Source organism: Dermatophagoides pteronyssinus, unplaced genomic scaffold (genome assembly GCF_027571235.1).
Source record: "Dermatophagoides pteronyssinus isolate colony J.1.1.1.1 unplaced genomic scaffold, Derpt_VIB-CSIC_2022.12 sq0011, whole genome shotgun sequence".
Taxonomy (NCBI): domain Eukaryota; kingdom Metazoa; phylum Arthropoda; class Arachnida; order Sarcoptiformes; family Pyroglyphidae; genus Dermatophagoides; species Dermatophagoides pteronyssinus.
In genome coordinates, this window is record NW_027461535.1 from 153,394 (window position 1) to 174,035 (window position 20,642).

Below are 20,642 nucleotides of genomic sequence, written 5' to 3' on the forward strand. Positions count from 1 at the left end.
ATTCAAAAAATGGCCAAAAAATATATTTAAAGTTTTTGAATGATTTTAGCGCCAAAAATTTTTTTAATGAACAAAATTCAATCATATTTTATTTCAAAATGAACCAAAATTTTCATTTATTTATCCAGTATATAAATTAATCAGCGAAACATTGAGGACAATAATAATAGAAAAAAAAGAAGAGAGAGGAAAAAAGAGTTTCAACAAAAATTCCCGCTATCTATTATGGATGATAATTAGTTTTGTTCTGAATTTATTGACTGTAATAATGAGATTTCGAAACAAAATGATATCCCGTTTTTTTTCGTTTGTTTTTTCAACACACGTTGACTAGCACAATCAAACTATTTTCTTTTTCTGTTTTGAATTTTGTTTATTGTGATGATGATGATGATGATGAGTTACAAGTGGTTAAAATGAGTAAAAAATAATGAGAATTTTTTTAAAAAAGACAGAGAAACAAATTACAAAATACAAATATAAATATTTTTTTAATTTGGGCTAGTAATTGGCCAAATAAATTTAGCATCACAACGTTTGTAGGCAAACATTGTTGATTCATTTCTTGCCATTAATTCTGATTTGATTACTTGTGGATATTCATTATCTAATAATTGTATTTCTTCTAAGCCATTTTCTTTGATTCGATACAGTGAATAATCCTCCGGATTTGTAATACGAAATGTATGTGCAATCATACGACAAACTTCTTTGGTTGTCATATTATGTCGTACTGGAACTGTTTTACAAGTAATAATCGATGTAAGCTCGTTTGGTATCATAATTTTCATATATGCTTGCATATTAGCTATTGATGGTAATGCTAATGGATTCGATGTAACAATAGTAGTGGCCAATGATTTTCCATTCATTATCTTATTTGATGAAATCATTTGACGTTGAAGATTTTCCGATGGTTGTGATCGTAACATTGAAAACAATGATGATTGTCCATTCGTATTATTACCATTCAAAGTGATAATGTCTTCCAATGATCTTGCATTATCAGCTGTATACATTGTTTTCAATACTTGTATAGCACTGGATAAAACAGTCAGGTAATAACTACCTTCACCATTTAGAATGGATGGATGTAATAATCCAAGCATATATTCGGATTCAATTTCAGCCGAAATAACACCACAATGAACAATCAGATAGACTAACATTGGTAATAAATCATCACCATTAAAAGCTCGATTTGATTTGGATTGTTTAGTTTTTTGTTGTTTATTATTATCACCATCGAATTTTGATAATTTTTCCTTAAAATTTCCATTCAAAATAGCAATACATTTTAATAAATGTTCCAATTTTTTGATCGGTGAATATGATTGTTGTAATCGTCGTAGATTTTTCTGTATTTCAGCCATAATTCTTGGTTCAATTGGTAGTAATTCTGGTCGTATACCTAATTCTTCTGGCGATTTATTTTGTGCCAATTTAATATTTGTTGATAAAATTTTCAATGAACCAGACATTGTGTGTGAACGAATAAATAGTTCATAAAGGAAATTTTTCAATGGTTTTATAATCAATTTTTGTAATGAAACTTCTAATATTGAATCAATATTCAGAAATTGATTTGGTTTCAAACGACTACGTTCATTCTGGACAACGTTAATAAAATCACCTTCACCATGTTTGATAAGATAATTTTTCATTCCATTCATAAATTGTCTTACGTAGCCAAGGATTCTAAAAAATGTAAAGAATTAAAGAGAAAAAATTAAAAATCAAGATAAAACAAGATTAATTAAGACAAACACTTACACGCTAGGATTTGGATCAGTAGTTTCTTTAGTACATTCAATAAAATTATCAATCGATTTAGCAAATGTATTATCTTTACGTGATGCCAATTCAAAAACATAATTACTTATATTATAGGCAATGTTTAATTTAATACCATCATCCGTTGTTGTTGATGAAGAGTTTCTTGATTGTTGATTTTTATCTTTTAATGTAATTTGGCTATCATCACGTTTAAAAAACTGACCTTGATGATTATTTGTAGTTAATGAATCATCAATGATTTCATCTTCAGCAACACTATCATAATCATCTTCATTTGTTTGTGATAATAAGCCACCATGTAGATGTTGTTCTTGATTTAATAGGAAGGAATTAAAATTAATGAGATCATTATTGAGCAATTGTCTTGTTGAATTATTATCATCATCATCATCATCAATTTGATGATTTGATTGTTGATGTATATCACCTTGATGAAGTTCTGAAATAAAAAGTGATTCAACAATATCTCTATTCCATGGTTCGGAAAATTCAGTACAAACATCGGTTGCAATGGATTTTGCCGTTAGTTTGCGTTCACGATCATTATTACAGCATTGTTGATCTTGTTGTACAAGTTGTTTATGAATCATATTGATTGAATCAATATGTGTAATTTTCGGTACGGCTAATTCCGGTGCTTTAGCACTAATCAAATCTTCAACAGTTGTTATATCACTTTTCATTGAACCATTTGTCGTTATACTTGAACGTTTTAAATGTTCCAATTGAGCTGCTGCTGATCGATTGATGATACCACCATTATGATCATTTTGACCAACAACAGAATGCCATTGCCAAGCACTATCAACAGTTGAAAATCCAGTATCATGTTTTGGAACATTCGTTTGTTGTTGTTGTTGCTGTTGTTGAATAAATTGATTTCGTCGTTCGTTTAGAATAGTTTCACGAATTGAATATAATTCTGAACCACTAGCTGCTGTTGCAAAACGATGACGAAAATTTTCCAATAAACTTTCTAATGAATGACTCATTGTAAATGTTGATTGTTGTTGTTGATGATTTGTTTCCAATGTATCCATTGTATTTTGACTATTTTTACTTGCTAATTCTGGATCTGAATGACGTTTTGGTTGTTGTTGTTGTTGATTAATAGCAACTAAAGCATCAATTGGATCCATATAAAAACATGATAACGATGAATTGGCACGTGTTATTCGACCATTTTGCTGTGGCTGTAAATTTTTATTCGTATCATAGGTTTGTGTACAAACATCACATTTAACTGATAATGATTGTTGAACATCACACGGTAATGAATGTAATAGTTGTTCGGAATGATGAGATGGAAACGATGCAATTGCATGTGCCGGTGCAGGCGATGGTGTTTTTTGATTTTTGATTTCATCATCTTCAATAATGATCGGTGATGATGTGGCCTGATTAATCATTTGATTATAATAATTTCGATTTATTAATGATTTTTCATTGGAAATATCATCATCATCATATTCATCAACTTCCAGAATATTTGGTGCAATTTTACGTTGTAATGAAAATTTTGCCATTTCAATTTCCGATTCTGTCATTGACATAGGGCTAAGCAATTCGTTTAATATGGAAATTTTTTGCTGCTGTTGTTGATTTGAATGTGGTTTTTTCGATCGAAGACTCGATAATGGTGGACCATTAGAAGGCAATGGTGGCTTTTGTGGTGGTGGTGGTGGTGGTGTTGAACCATTTGGTGAATTACGATTATTACGAGGTGGTATTGGTGGAGGCACATATGCGTTTGGCAATCGATTTGATGATGATGGTAATCTAGATGATATTTGTTGTTGTTGATTATTATGTACTTCAACCAATGTAGTTGCTATTGTTGGTGATGATGATGATAATATCGGATGATGATTAGAATCATTTTCGGTAATTATTTTTGCTACAACATTTTGTGAATCACAAATCATTGATGGATTTTTTGGAGGTAAAGGTGGTGGTGTTGATAATGTAATGATATTTTGACTATTGTTTGTTGTTGTTGTTGGTGGTGATGCTGAATCTGTAGATGTATTTCGACGTGAACGAACATCAAATGATGGTGGCTTTGGTGACATTGACATTGATGATGATTTATTTGATTGATTTGATTCACTTGAATTTGAATTATTACGTCGTGCTTGTTGTCGATTATATTGTTTTGTTGTTGGCTGTTGTTGTTTTTGCTGTGATTCTTCTGATTTTTGATTCTGATTTTGATTAATCATTGCCAATGTTTCATTATTCAGTGAATTTTTTGGTAATTGTTTTAGGGAAACAAATTTTGATTGCCAAAATTCTTGTCCTAATAATGCTAATGATGTTAAATGACTACGATTAGAATTTAATAAAACTGATGGTAATGTTAATTGTACGGGTAATTCATCTTGACATTTTGAATAATGTAAAACTAGCTGTAATATTGTTGAAAAATAATGTTCAGATCCTTCCAGGCGAAAAACTGATGTTGTTGATTTTGATTGTTGATTTGATTGAACTGGTTGTTGTTTGAAAATTTTTTCAATCAAATAATGTTCAACATGTGGACCACGTCCTTGTGGTAATCGTACCGATACAGCCATTGTATTTGGTTTACTTGATTGTCGAACCTGTTTGTGGAAAAAATGAAATAAAAACAGAAATTAATCAAAAGATACAAAACAAATCAAAATCAAATGACTTACAATAAAAACACCGACAGCTTTACGTTGAAGATAATGTACAACAGTTGCACGATTTATATGTGGTAAATACCAAATTGTCTGGGTCATTTTAAATCTTTGATCATATGATAATTCTTTTATATTATCCTGTAGATTAGTAATAGCATTCGTAGTATCCACAGTAGTAAGTGTTGTTGTTGTTGCATCTTCTAAATCAGATTCAGCTAAATCACTTGTTGTACGTTCATAACTAACATCAGCAGCTGAATCTTCGGATTCTTGTTGTTGTGTTGTTGTTGTTGATGATGGTGGTAATTCTTTCATTTTTTCATTTATAAATGATGTTATTGTTTTTGGTGATTGATTCTGATGATTCGAATTTGAATGATTTTTCATTATTGAAACAACTTTAATCATTGATTTTGTTGATGGATCAATTTTCGTCACACTTGATCTTGGTGCAACTGGTCCAGGACTAGTTGATTTTGGACCATCATCTTCATCATCTCTATCATCATCATCATCGGTATTATCATCGAGCATATCATTACTTTGTTCATCGTCAGCATCAATTTCATAGGCAATTTCTTCGCCTTCAATATCGTCATCATCTTCGTCGTCTTCTTCGTGATCTAATTCATCACCATCATTCTCATGATGCAAATCATCATCATCATCATCGTCATCAACATTACCTTCGGGTAGAAAATCCTCTGTTGAATGTTGTTGATTGCCATTCATTTTTTGTCGATTATCATTATCATTGTTATGTGACAAAAACATATGCCTTAAACTAGGCTTGGTCAATGGTAATGGTGAAGATGTTTCCGTTGTCGTCGTCGTCGTAGTCGTCATCGATAATGTTGTTGTCTCCTTAGCCGAAGCCTACATTTTTAAAAAAGAAAAACAAGAAACAGACAACAAAAACACCATTAGAATTTGTTTGAAACATAGCAAAAAAAAGTGTGATAGATTCATGAAGATTAAACAATTAAGATAGACGAAACAAGAAAAGTGAAACTAAGAAAGCAGAAACCAGAAAAAAGCTATCAAATTCCTTGTGCATACACACACACATATGCATTATAGATTTATAATGGTGATGGTTTTTGCAGCAGCAGCAGCAGTCGAAATTTGAATTAGACAAAATTCAAATGGACAGATCACAGATTTTTTAGGTTCATAGGTCAACGACGACGAAAAAAAAGTCAAAAAGAAAGGAAAAAATTATTATTGATTATCACCAGGTGAGATTTTAACCAAAACCAGCATCTGTTCATGGTCACTGTCATCATCATCATTATAATTACGATTGGTCAGGGGCTGAATATTTTATGAATAAATCTCGACCTTGGATACATTTTTTAAACAACAAAAATCAACGAAAAAATCCAAAATCTGATGATGATTTATATCATTGATTCGGTGGCCCATATCGAAACAAACAAACAGAAAAAAACCCAAACAACAACAATCACCCAATGGTTATGTAATGGGCGAAAGAAATGAAAAAAAATCCTTCGAGAAGAAACTACTATTTGAAAACTCAATCAATATCAATCAATCGATGATTCAGGCAATTCAAGCAAATGTAATTTTTTTTATTGGGTGATATTTATTTATTTAAATGACGATAAATGAATAACGATATTGGCGTGAATGATGATGATGATTCCGATGATGATAATTAATCATCTGAATCGAAACCAGATGATATAAATTTTGGGTGACATTATAACGACGATGAGAAGAAAGGAAAAGTTCAATATTCGATGGGATATCAAGTGACTGAAAATTGATGCAAAAAAAAAAAGAAATGTTTTCCCATTAGACGAAAAGTGAGAAAAAAAAGTAAATTTTCTGGTTGAATGAATGGAAGGGAAGGAAAAATGTGATACATTTTTGAAATGAAAAATTCTTCGGTACCAAAAGAAGATGATGAATTTTCGCTTTTTTTAATCGGCTTTTGAATTTTTACATTTTTCATTCAAACGATGATAAAACATTTCAGACAAAAAAACAGCAGCAGCAGCTGTATTGGTAAATGATGATGATAATGATGAAAAAATTAGGTAGCCCTTTTGTTACAAAAAAAAATGTTTCATCATAATCATCATCACTACTTTTTGATCCGTATCAAATTTCCACCAACCAACCATGATTTGGTGATTCAAATTTTCTTCACTCCTTCTCTCTTCAATTTGAATTAATTCATTTCATTCATTCAAATCAGGCAAATGAAATGCAAATGCAAATCTCCAAAAAAAACTATTGAATTGTTTTTTTGGAGATCAGAAAAAAGAAAAACTACAAAAAATTATCATTATTCCAACCGATTTCACTACCATCATCATCATAATCATCATAATGATAGGCTTTTTTGCACCAAAAAAAAAAAAAAAAAACTACTACAAATAAGATTAAATGGACGAATTGATAATCAAAAATGATGATTACAAATGATGGTGATGGTTTGGCCCTATTTAATCCAATGTTAATGATAATAATTTGTTTGTCCGAATCGTTATATCTGTGTGTGTGTGTGTGTATGTTGAAAATTTTTTCTGGATCCTTACGGCATATACGACCAACGGTCAAACTTGCGAAAATGATGAAATTGGAATTAATTCAAACAAACAAACAAAACAGAAAGAAAGAAAGAAAATATCATCAACCCACACACACAGACATTATAAATTAAGATCGATAAAACGATGGTGCTCATCATCTTTTTTTTCTTTCTATCTTTTTCATTCACTTTCTCTTGATTTGAAACAATGCTAGAAATGAAATAAAATAAAATAAGTTTGTGGATTGAAAGCGAAAAAAAATCACTTAATTGGAGAATGGATGAAAAGATTTTGTTTTTAATGCTTGATGATAATTATATTTACACGGCAATTAAAATACAGGTAACTTATGTCTACTTATGGTCATTTTTTTGAATTTCAAGTTTTTTTCATTTCATCATTATTATTTGTCAATCTCATTCAATAATTACTTAATGTTGTTTTTCTGATAACGAAAAATCGATAACAACGATGCAATTTGTGAAAAATTTGGCTTTAGGTTTGAAAATTTTTCCTTTAAAATTAGAAAAAATCCTATATCGAAACTTCATTTCAAAAATAATTACTCTGACGGAATAATTAAGTAAAATTTCATTTTTACGATAGGATCATCGTCGTCATGAAAAAAATGATTTAATCAATGGAGAAAAAAAAATCACGATAAACATAAAATTAATGATCATTATGAAACAAAAGTAAATAAATTCAAAAATCAAAAAGTTTTAAAGGGCTACTTGTTGTTTGTTTGTTTGTTTGGTAATCCTCATATGCATCCATAAATCCAGCCGAAACACAAACAGTAAATGCGTAGGTGAATCTTTTTTTCCGTTATACAAACATAAACAAACGAACACAGAAAAAGAGAGAGTTACAAAGTCACAAAAAAATATTTATGTAATTTTCTTTGTTTTGGAAAACTTCCAAAGTTTTTACTAAAGCGTTAATAGAAAAATGGAAATGAATTACCGTTATTTTTTTTCTGTTCATTCAACAGAATTCATTGAACCATATTCTGTGTTGTATGTTAGAAATTTTCCGTGAAATTGAAAATAACCCCGTGTGTGTATGCTGATTATATTGAAGACAATTATTCTGACTTTTTTAAAAAGATTTTTTTTTCTTATTGTTTGTTCACTACACAAACACAAAACACATACATAGGAAACAATCATAATGATGATGATAAACATTATTTTAGGATTTTATTAAGTTCAAAAAATGATGATGATCATCATTATGATGATGATGATAATGGCCTTATAGTCAAAGGATTAAATTATACATAATAAGAAGAGTAAATTGTCAGTTTAATAATATGTAACCGATGATGATGAACAGGAAAAGAAAGAAAACACCGAAAGAAAGAATATTTCAATTTTGCGAAAAGTTTTTTTGTAAGTTTTCGCAAAATCAAGAGAATTTTTGCGGATATTCGAGTCGACTCAAGTGCAGAATGAAACAAGATAATGCGACAAAATATAAAAAAGGGTTTTTCCCATCGAAAAATTCCAGAATTTTTTTTTATTGATGCTATCAATTTTCTTGAAGAAAAAAAGTACTCAAAATAATGATGATAATAATGGTAGCCATCATCAATGAATCAATTTTTTTTATCGAATAGAAACTTTCCGGAAAAAGTTTCGAAAATAGAAAGATAAATATAAATCCCATAAACATCCCGATGATAAGGATAATGTTATTCGACAGGATAAATAATTTAATTTTAATTTAAAATTCAATGAAAAAACATCAACCACGCAACAAAAAATCTTTAAAAGTTTTTTTTTGGCTTGATCCACGATAAACGAACATGCTCTTATCATCGTTTATCACTTAAACGATCAAATAGAAAATAACCGTTTGAACCAAAATGATTGATTACCAAGTGTGTGTGGAAATAGACACGGATCAGTTTGTAAAAAATCGGTAAATTTTGAAAAAATTTTCAAAATTTTTTCAAACATCAAACACCCACGCTCATATCTTTTATCAATGAAAATCCATTTGGCAATCATGTTTACTGAAAATACTGAAGAAACAAAAAAACGTTACACTGTTTTTAGATTACAGTTTTTTGTTTCTTCAAAATATCATTGAAATAAGCTCAAAAAAAAGTTCAAGATTTAAACTATAAAAAATCAGCAGGGATTTGTCAAATGAAATTTAAATTTTAAATTTTTTTTTTCTATCCAAGTGATGACAAGCATTGAATTTGAAAAAAATTGAATTAGATTTTCAAAATGTTTATCATCATCATCATTTGAAAATTTAAATTTGCCGTTGCCTGTCATCAGTCACAAGCAACATTTGCGTTTTCTTTATTTTTCTTTTTTCCGAAAAGTCAATTGGCTTAATTTGTTAATTTTTTTTTCGTTTTTTAAGGTATTTTTTTCAGAAAGAAAATCAAATTTAAAACGGATAATATGATAATTTTTAAAGCGAAAATTGATGATGATCAGGATCACCTAAAGTTTAATCAATCAACACCTGCACAACAACGACAAAGAAGATGGTGCATATTTTGATAAAAATTGTCAAAAACTTTTCGAAAAAATTTTCCTTTTCTTCTCCCCTCATTACTTGTCAGGATGGATTTTCATTTCTGAATTTTGGTCACTTTTGGTGAAGATGGTCATATTAATCCTATTTCCACCCTGTATATAATTTGGTGATAATTTTCTACAAAAAAACACTATGTGCCAAATCATTTTATATTCAAATTATACCCGAAACGAAAAAAATATTAATTAAAAAATAATGAAAAAAGAATTACAATGTCGTCAACAACAACAACAACAACAATGTTGAAATAGTTGCAAATAAAAGGCGTTAATTTCAGCAAAGAAATTGCAACAATAAAAAAAATGAAACAACCGAAACCGAAACAAACTTAACCTAACCCAATATTGAGAAACGAAAGGAAAAAATGAAATGAAACTTTGAACAACATCAACCAAACATAACAACATCTTTGCATAAATAAAAAAAAGTTTATCAACGAAAATATAAAATGCAGAAAGAAAATATAATTCATTCATGCATATCATTATTATTGTTATTGCATAAGAAAAGGAAAAGAAAAAAGAAAATTACATGTCATACAACAACCAAAATACAATTGATCAGAAATGAAAAATTAGAATGTTTTTTTTTCACTGTGCTGTTTGTTTGTTTGTTTCGGGTACAAATAAAGGTCATGTATTGATATAATTTTAGGTTTATGGTGATGATCCACACAAACACATAACCCTTTTCTTTACAATTATTGAACACACACCGAAAAGAAAATGAAAATGAACATCAGAAAATAAAAAGAAGATATATTTTCTTTGGATGACATAGATTTTTCTTTCTTATTCTTTTCACTAATGTCAATGGGGATAATGTTAGTAATTTTCTTCCAAAAAAAAAGTTGATCAATGCATGGATATACTATTATCAAAGTTGTTAAATTTTTTGGAATATTCGACATTTTTTCCTGTTTTGATTCATCCATCTTCCCAAACAATGATGATGATAAGATTTTCTTTAGGAATTTACCAAAAAGGATCAAAAAACAGACAAACAAACGCCTAACTCTACATATTTTATGTTGAGAAAATTAATTTTTCTCCCAAAGAAAAGAAGAAAATCTCTTATCATTTTATTCAGGGAAATTTCCCAAAAAATAAAATAAATGTAAAACAAACAAAACCAGAACAGAAAAAAGAAAAAGAAGGATGACATAAGAAAAGATCCAAAAGAAAGAAGCATTTAAGCTAATGAATCTTTTCATATCATTTCATTTTGGAAAGAAGCTAAACACACACACACAAACAGATAGAGTGTGATGAATTAGGAATCTACATCATGAAAGTAAACGCAAAAAAAAAAATGCAGAATATTCTTTGCAACAAGAAAAAACAACATAAATAACCAACCAAGTATAGATATATTTTATGTCAAACCAACGAAAAACATGAAACATGATTCCATAGTTAAGATGAATGGAATGAATGAAAAAATTTATTTAAAATATAAAATTTTCAGTCAGTCAGGTTACAATATGAGAATGAAAAAAAGCAAAATCCATTCAATTTTACAAAAGAAAAGAATTCTTGAAACCTTATTCTCTTCTTAACATTAATTTAATTTTCTTTCTTTTCGTTTAACAAAAAACAATTTAAAAATTTGTTTAATCAAATCACTTGCACTCGCACACACACTGAGACAATGGATTCTCACAATTATCGTTGTTGTTGTTTAATAATCCTTCAAAGATTCTCTCTATGTTGTTTGGTGAATTTTCGGGAATAATCATTATCATTATCATCAAAATAAATGATATTTTCTTTAGCTAATTGATTCGAATTAATTAGCTAAAGAAGAATGAGAATAAGCAAGATAAATAGGAAAAAATTGAGTAATTTTCCTTTTGCTAAAATATATATTTGTTTAGCCAAAGAAACACATAGAGAGAGAGAGAGAGAGAGAGAGATAATAAATTCTTCTTTTTGTTTTGTCGGTGGTAGTAGTGGAAGAAGAAGAAAAAGAAATTCAATTGACTTGCATTGAATAAATGCGTTTGTTCCAAAGAGATTCAAACGAACGAGAAAACAAAACAAAACAACAACAAGAAAATGCTAATAAACCTTAATGAACATTGATGATGATGATGATTATTGCAATGACGTGACCCATATCATATTAAATTATACATTAATTTTTTTTTGCGTAATGAAATTGGTTCCAAAAACACACACTCAGACAATATTCCCATTCAAATTGAATTGAATCGAATGAAACCAAATAGAATTACTATTGCTTGCGAAAAAAACATATTCCAGATGTTATTATTTTGGTAGGGAAAGATGTACGAACATCATTTACATTTTTTTTTGTTTTTCTGAAAAGACCAAAATCGTTTCTCTCAACAAAAAATTCACATGATGATTCCTGTAAGCTGAATTGAATTATGACAACTGAAAAAACCGAAAAAAACTTTTTTTGGAAATGACCAAAACGGAAACCGAAAAAAAACTCGGAAAAAATATGATGAATACACGGAAACAACCAACCAAAAAAAAAACAAAAACAAAAACTTCACTTCACTGATGATATTACTTATGAAAATAGCAAAAACATTAATCATTTTTTTCGTTCATTCATTCATCATTCATGTAAACAGGATATATGAAACCTTATGTAACTCCTACTATAAAACAACAACTACTAGATGATGATTATGATTAGCATCATCTTCTTCTTTGGTCGCTTTTTTTCAATTTCTTCATCTTTCTCAACATGGAATATAACATAAAAAAACTTATTAAAATATCATTATTTTGATGGAAGAAAATAAATTTTTATGTAACGAAAAACAAAAAACAAAACAAAAATTCATCATCGATGAATAATTTATTGGAGTACAGAGAATGATGATGGACGTTATTTGAATTAGAAATTAGTTTTTATCAACTGAAAGATGCTATTTAAAAAAATGAATTTTTGCAAACCAAAATATCAACTTACTGATGATGATATTAAAGTAGCCGATGATAAACAACAAGAATTGTTCAATTTCAATTTTGATTGATTCATATGTTCGTATGTTTGATTTGGATTATCAAATGAATGTGATTTCAATGATGAATTTAAATGATTTTTTGTTGTTACCGTTGCTGTTGTCGATTGAAATGTTGTAAATGTATTATTCATTGGTAAACGATTTATAATCGATGATTTTGTTGTTGTTGTTGGCTGTTGATGATGATGATTAAGATAATCAGATTTTGTTTGTTCAAAACTTTTTGAAAATGATAAATTTTTCAATGGTCGATTTTTCTTCTTATTGTTATTCGGATGTTTAACTAATTTTTTCTTCGATGATGATGATGATGATAATGGCAATGGAGGCGGTGATGATAATGAAAATGATACCGATTTAAATCGATTATCAATTAATTGATTATCGATTGTATTATCGATAGTATCAACAACAACAATAACATTAGCACTTGATGATGATTTTGGCACTCTTGATTTTGATGATAATCTTGAATCCATATTATCATCGTTGTTTGCTTGTTTTTCCTTGATAATCTTATTGATTTTCAATCGATTATCATCATTAATACTAATAAGCTCATCATCATCTAGTTGTTTGATCGACTTTTCATTATCATTTATTATCGATTGATTCATCATCATCATAATTGAATTTGATGAAATTGATTGATTTTGATCAACAACATCATCATCATTGTTGGATGATGACAAATCTAAACTGCCATTATTATTAATCATATTGGATGAATTTATGGTAAAGTTTTCGAAAATGATATCATCACCATCATCATCGTCATCGACATTCAGTGTGGAAATATTTGAAGCATTAGCTAATCCGGATAGAAACAGAAAAATTGCAATCAAATCATCAACATTGTCATTCGCAAACACATCAATATCAACAACGAAAAACAAAATTCAAGCAAAAAACAAAATCAAAACAAAAGCGAAATCAAAAACGAAAAACAAAATCCAAATCAAGCAAAATAAAACGAAAATGAAAATGAAAAAAATCAAAACAAAAACGAAAAACAAATTCAAAAACAACTAAATTAAGGAATCCTTTTTTGTTTAATACTTACATTCAAATTGCAATCGAATTGTTTGATTAATGAATGAATTTTTTTGTTCGAATGAATTATTATTGGTGATGATCGTTGTCGTTGATGATTTTGATTTTGATTGACAGTCATTTGTTGTTGTTGTTGATTGTTCTGTTGTTCCGGATATTCGACACCTATTTTGTTGTTGTTGTCGTTTTTGGTGATAATGATTATCGGCTGTTGTTGTTGTTGTTGATGATTTGTTGATAATTTCGAATTGTTGTTGTTGTCGATTGTTGATATCGATGATGATTTGATCGTTATATGGTTCGGGTGGTGATGGTGGTGGTGATCTTTCTTTGTTGTTGGTGATTCGATTGGCGAATGGGCTCGGTGGCGAAGGTGGTTGTGATTGTTGTTGTTGTTGTTGATCATTGACAATGATGACATCGAAGATATCGTCGTTTCTATCGACGATGAATGATTGTTGTTGTTGTTGTTGATCGATTGACCGTTCGGTAATGATAATGATGTTGTTATCAAATGCGGAGGTAGATTCATTCGTATCGGTTTCAATGGTATCGATTGTATCGATGTTATTGGTGGTGGTGGTGATGGTATTTTGGTCGATAACAGAAGATGTTGTTGTTGTTGTTGGTGATGATGGTGATGATAATGATGATTGTTGTTGATGTTGATAATGTTTTGATTGTTGGTTAATAATTCTGATGACATTATTATCCTGATTTGTTGTTGTTGTTGTTGTTGATTTTTCGATTCCAGTTTTTTGGTGGAATTTCATCGGATTCAATAATGATTTCTGATTGTTGTTGATTAAATTTGTTGTTGTTGTTGTTGTTGATCCTGATGGTTGTTCAAATATTTCATCATCAGGTGATAAATCTTGTAATTCTAATTGTAAATCTTTAGCCACATCGGTTATTAACTACAAACAAAACAAAACAATAATAATAAAAAAGGTGGTTAAAAATTAACACAGACAGACAAAAAACATAGCGCACACACACATTTGGATGATAATTTTGGGTGATAATTTTTGGGTGATAAAGGATGTTTTTGGATTAGTGTTAATTTGATTGACATTTACTTAATTAGAAAGACTTATTTAATGGGGATTTTTACGATGTTATTAAAATTCTGTTGAAATCAGAATGAGGATTTAAAGGGAAAACAAAATATTACAAATCACCAAAAAAACTAAAAAACAAAAATCATATTGATTTGACTATCATTTAAACAACAACAAACAAACAAACAAACAAAACCATGGTGATGTCAACAATAACATCAACAACCAAAAAAATACAAAATTACGAGCATATATCATTCAAATGATGATGAAAGGTTCATGAAATTTGATTTTGAGAAATTGAAATAGACACGATCTTGAAACAAACAGAACAGAACAGAACAGCAAAAATCAAACGTCAAACTAACGTGATTATTTTGAAAATTGAATTCAAATTGATCGACGATCAACAAACGTCTGTTCAACATTTCATATATCTATGTTGTTGGACGATACTAGTTTTTTTTGGCTAAATGTTGATGATCGTTGGGTTGTCGTTAGCCGTCGGATTGGTTTGGTTTGGTTTGTGAAGATCCTGCTACAACAACAACAACAACAAAAAATTTTCTATTTTTTGACAATCAGCCAACAAGGAAAACCTGTTCAATACAGAAAATTTTATTTTTTTCCTTGCCCCAAACACTCATACACAGTTTAACGACGAAGACTGCTGAAAAGCTACTGTGAGACCAAGAAACCGAAATGAATTTAGAAAAACTTTGATGATGATGATGATGATCATCAAAGTTTTTGTTGTTCAAAAGAAAAAATTGGCTGCCGTCTGTTTTGGGTGCATTGCAGTTTTTCTATGCTGAATGCAGCATGGATCATCATCATCTTGGCTCATTCAAACACAAGCGAAAATTTGCAAATCTAATAGAGATTTTGAATTGAGAGAGACAGAGAAAGATACGAAGAAGAAGAAAGAAAATGTTTCGATTGCAACAGTTTTCTTGCTAGCAGTTTTTGTTAAAAGTTTGGCCAACCACACACACCACCAGCCGAATGGATACACATGCAGCAATCAAATGGAGGATACAACAATCAACCAAACAATTATCGTCGTCTGTAATTCAACAAGACCATCTGTTATATGAGAGGATCATTTTTTTTATCAAAGAGAAACACTGAAAAATTGAATTTCGATGGCATCATCAACGGAAAAGATAATGTTTTATTTTCTTAGATGATCCATACACTAAACACACTCTGAGGATCGATGAAACACACACGCGAACATTATACACTGGATAAAGATTTTCCATCTGAAAAAAACAATCGAAAAAAAGACAAAAAATCCCCCTAATCGAATCAAAGCTACCGAAACAAACAAAAAAAACTGTCATCATTCGAAAAAAAACTGAAATCATAGCCATTTGCAATCCGAAAGTTTTGTAGTTTAAAAATAGACCATGATGATGATGAGACAAACCAAGCAAACATACGATCATATTCATCATTAACATCCTATCCAATAAGGATGATTCATTCATTTTTATTGTGTGCCTTTTCACTTGATTTTCCTGGGCGAAAACAAAAATTAGAATTCAGGGAAAACTACTGAATAACGTGATTTATTTGTTTCGAAGACAACAAAAGTCCTGAATGGATTTTTTTTGGGGGAAAAAAAACCCAAAAATATCTTCATTTTCGATTATCGAATAACAAAAATCAAAAAAAGTTTGACAATCGATAGTGATGGTGGTGGTGGTTATTTTTAAATGTCATCAGTTTAAATTAAACATTTCATTTTACAAAATGATGATTCATTGAAATTAACTTTAATTATAGAATATATTTACAAAATGCAAGTTAAAAATACAAACAAACAAAATTAACTGATCTAAATAACCAGATTTACAGCCAGTCTGGAAAGCTAGAATTTCTGGTTTCCAAAAACATTTAAAAGATTTTATCTATTGAAGTTTTTCTTGAGAATCCAGAGCATCCAGAGAAGAAAATCACAAGAATGATTCATTCACCAGATTTGTTTGCTTGGAAAAAAACAGTTAGACTTGGCAAAACAAAAAGCAAATTGATTGATAAAATTGATTACCAAATGATGATGATGATCCTTGGTCTGGATTTTTTGACTGGTGATTCACACACACACCAAACATAAATCCAATTCACATAGAGCGAATACGGAAGAACACACAGTGAAGAATGATGGATGAATCATCATCAAAGTTTTTGGTTTTTCTGTTTACAAAATATTAATATTTTTTTTCCCTCGAAAAACATTTTCATCATTATTTTCCAGTTAAATAAGCTTGATTATTGAAGGAAAAAACCAATCATCATCATCATTGAAAATATCAAATTACCATTACCCCTTTGGTGTAGCAAGCAATAATCTTTTTTCAAAGACGACCAAAAACTAACATGTGACTTTTTTCCAAAAATAAATTTGTCAATCAAATTCATATTGTATCGATTATCATTGATTAGTGTGTGGTTTTTCCCCAGACCAAAAACCAAAAACAGAAAAAACAAATATTTGTTTTTTATCAATTCAAACCAAAATCAATCAGAGGTTATCAATGACCAGAGCACACACAGCCAAAACATTCAAACAAGTTTTTTTTTCAATTCAAATATCCAATATTGATAATGATGATAACAAGCGAAACAGAAATGATTTTTCCCATATGTAAACAACAACAATGTAATTCTTATTAATAAACTAAAGGTGAATCAATCAATCAACGAGATTTGTTTGTTAATCAAATTCAAACAACAAAAACAAAATTTAATTGCAAAACTTTGTCAATAAATGAATGGATTTTGACAAAAACGAATAAAACATTATCAAATCAACAATGGCAATCGATCGATCGTTGGATGATGATGAGGATTTTTTTTCAGGTAAACACGCAATCACATCGTTCATTAATGATAATGAAAATGATGATAAAGACATTTTCAAGTTGAAACTTTGTTTTAAAAAACAAAAACAAAACAAAAAACATCTATTTAGTCGATTGGTTTCAAAGTTCCAGAACAACTTTGTCCAATATAATAACATTGTTTCTGATGACCAAAGATGATGATCATCATTTTGTAATTGCATAACACATAGTCAACATGTCAAGTGTGTTTTGTTTTGTTTTGTAAAACATCAAATTCGTCGAATGAAAAAAGATGAAAATAAATAATCCTTGACTGATGATGATGACCTCTATCCAAGTGTGTTACGTTTGGATTTTTGGATTTTGACACCTTGAAAAATTGAAGAAAAAAATCAAAACAAGCAAACAATTTGATGATCCAAAACATCAATCATCAATTCAATAATGATGATGATGATGATGGTCATCTTTATCATTAATGATGGTCATCATAATCTCTTGTATGCAAAATTAAGAGAAAAAGAAGAAAAATACTTTTTCTAACTTTTCAATTATCCAATCATTATTATAAAAAGAAGAAGTCTGTTTGTAACTAATTGATTTTTCGTTTGACCAAACAAGAAGATAAACAAGACAAAATCCATTACCTAATCTAGATTTTAACAGATTCGTAGCAAATTAAAAAAAAACTACAAATAAATTAATTGATAAAAAATATTTGATAATGACAGGTATAATTATCATCATCATCCGGATAGAGAGAGAGGGAAATCGAATCGAATAAAGCTGTCAATGTCATTCATTCAAAGAAAAAAAAACTTTCAAATCCTGGTGGTCTTTAGGTTGTTTGACAAGAGAGAAAGAAAATATTTTTATTGTCAAGCTACCGCTGAGGCAGGTCAAACAAACATTTTTCCAATCAAACAACAGATAGGGTATGTGCAATGATAATTTGCTTTCAAAAAGCCAAATGATGAATTCCATAAACAACACATGCACAGCATTAGTCATTTGTTTTTCGCTTGCTTCTTGGCTATTTTAGCTATTTATTGATTGATTCTAATTGATTTCATATGTCCTACGGTGATGATAATGATGAGTCACAACTGAAATTCCTAAAAATGAAAAACAATTCAATGAATGATGGTGGTCTTCTTGTGAGTTTTTGGTTAATTTTTCTTTTCCTTTATGGTTTTACGCTAATTATAAGATTTTCTATATTTGAAAAAGTCTTTGAAATCTTAATGACAACATTTGACAGCAGCTGTTATCGATTTGACAATAATCATCATTATCATCATAAAATAAAACATGCACAGCATATTATGGAAATGATGATGATGATTAAATTAACTGTCAAAAAAAAAAAAAAAAAATTTGTTTTTCATTCATCAACCTAACCTCACTCAACTATGAATCACAGTCATAGTCATGGTCATCAACCTAACCTCACTCAACTATAGATCATAGTCATAGACATAGTCATCAACCTAACCTCACTCAACTATGAATCACAGTCATAGTCATAGTCATCAACCTAACCTCACTCAACTATGAATCACATTCATAGTCATAGTCATCAACCTAACCTCACTCAACTATGAATCACACTCATAGTCATAGTCATAGTCATCAACCTAACCTCACTCAACTATGAATCACAGTCATAGTCATAGTCATAGTCATCAACCTAACCTCACTCAACTATGAATTCGAATGAAAAAAGGAAATCAAAAAAAAAATTCCCAAAAAACCAATTTCTTCTTTCTTATTTTATTCATCATTATCATCTTCGTTGTTTTGTTTGGTCATCAAACAATGATGATGATGATGATGGATCATTCATGAATAGCTGATTTTGTTTGTTTGCCATCATCATCATCATATCAGTAAATATAACGAAAAAGCAAAAATCAACATAGATAGTGAAAAAACGAAGTGAATATTAAACAAGCAAGCAAGCCAAAAACTCATTTGAATTTAAATAATCATTTTTTTTTTGCTGAAAAAAACGCTTCTGACGCTTTATTCCAAACAAACACGTTTTGTTCATTTCATTTTATTGCAAAGAACAAAAAAACAGTGAAAATCCAATGAAAAGAATCCAGCAATTCCCGACCATTCAAGTGAAAATTTCGAATCGAAAAAAAAATTCTTTTTCAAGAAGCCAAAAGCCAAGCAGTGTTAATATTGGCGTTTTTCATTGAAATAAAACGAATATTTTTTGATGGATTTTTTGACTTGAATTGAATCAAGTATTCATTCATTCATAATATGATATGCATTGTGTGTGTTTAGTGGATATCTTTTTGGAAAAACTTATTTGAATATATTTTCTCTTCTCTTTTCTTCTTGTTTAATCATATCATATCATATCGTGGTAAAGAGATAATATTCAAGTGAAAGTTTTGTTTATTCAACGATATATGAATGTACGAATTATTTGAAAGGCACACACAACAAAAAAAAAACTTATTCAACTTATTAATACAATTCATTAGCGTTTTGGTTTGAGCAGTGGTTCTCGAGAATATTCTTGAATTCTGGAACCGAAAAAAATTAATATTAATAATTTTATTAATGAAAAGAAAATGTCAATCATGAACAAACTATGGTGAAATCACCAAACATAAAACAGAAACAGAAATTCAAAAGAATTTTTTCACCTCATCATTTTTTGTTTGGTTTGTTTTGGAATCATAAAAATCAATATGGTGACAAAACAGAAAAACAAAAAACCTGAATTTGAATTTATTTACCATTAAAATAAATGAATGAAAAATTCTTTGGAACAAAAACACAAAAAACAAAACTCAATTCTCCAGTGTATCATATAACTTAAAAAAAGAATCAAGAATGATTCTGATTTCAAAATGAAACTACCAGACACTATTTTGACCCCAAAAAAAAACATTATTATGTTATCTGTTTAGTGTTACATACGCACACACACATTACCAAATGCTTTGTGTGTCGATTATCGGATGATGATGTTGGTGGTGGTGGAAAACCCTTAAAACCTTGTTTACCTCGAGGGAAATTTAACTTTGTTTTCTGCTTTTGTTTTGTTGTTTGTTTTTGTTTTT

At 29.3% G+C, this 20,642-nt stretch overlaps 1 protein-coding gene and 1 long non-coding RNA gene across 3 annotated transcripts in view; both read right to left on the reverse strand.

The window, feature by feature from the left end:
• Window positions 1-113: 113 nt before the first annotated feature.
• LOC113797696 (uncharacterized) overlaps window positions 114-20,642 on the reverse strand; it is a 37,845-nt gene continuing 17,316 nt past the window's right edge. Inside the window, exons 1-6 of one of the 2 annotated variants that reach the window (XM_075821641.1) lie at window positions 15,073-15,595; window positions 13,654-14,560; window positions 12,536-13,401; window positions 4,476-5,339; window positions 1,774-4,400; window positions 115-1,698 (exon numbers count right to left, since the gene is read on the reverse strand). In XM_075821641.1, the coding sequence (XP_075677756.1) occupies window positions 492-1,698; window positions 1,774-4,400; window positions 4,476-5,339; window positions 12,536-13,401; window positions 13,654-14,560; window positions 15,073-15,132 (6,531 nt within the window). In that variant the 5' untranslated portion in view covers window positions 15,133-15,595 and the 3' untranslated portion in view covers window positions 115-491. Of the gene's footprint in view, window positions 1,699-1,773; window positions 4,401-4,475; window positions 5,340-12,535; window positions 13,402-13,653; window positions 14,561-15,072; window positions 15,596-20,642 lie in introns of those variants that run through there. The other variant, XM_075821640.1, reaches the window with a different exon arrangement.
• Window positions 16,470-16,908, reverse strand: LOC142645397 (uncharacterized). Its single transcript, XR_012846537.1, has 2 exons — window positions 16,761-16,908; window positions 16,470-16,698 (listed from the first exon to the last, which is right to left on the reverse strand). It is a non-coding gene; the product is annotated as an uncharacterized LOC142645397 (long non-coding RNA).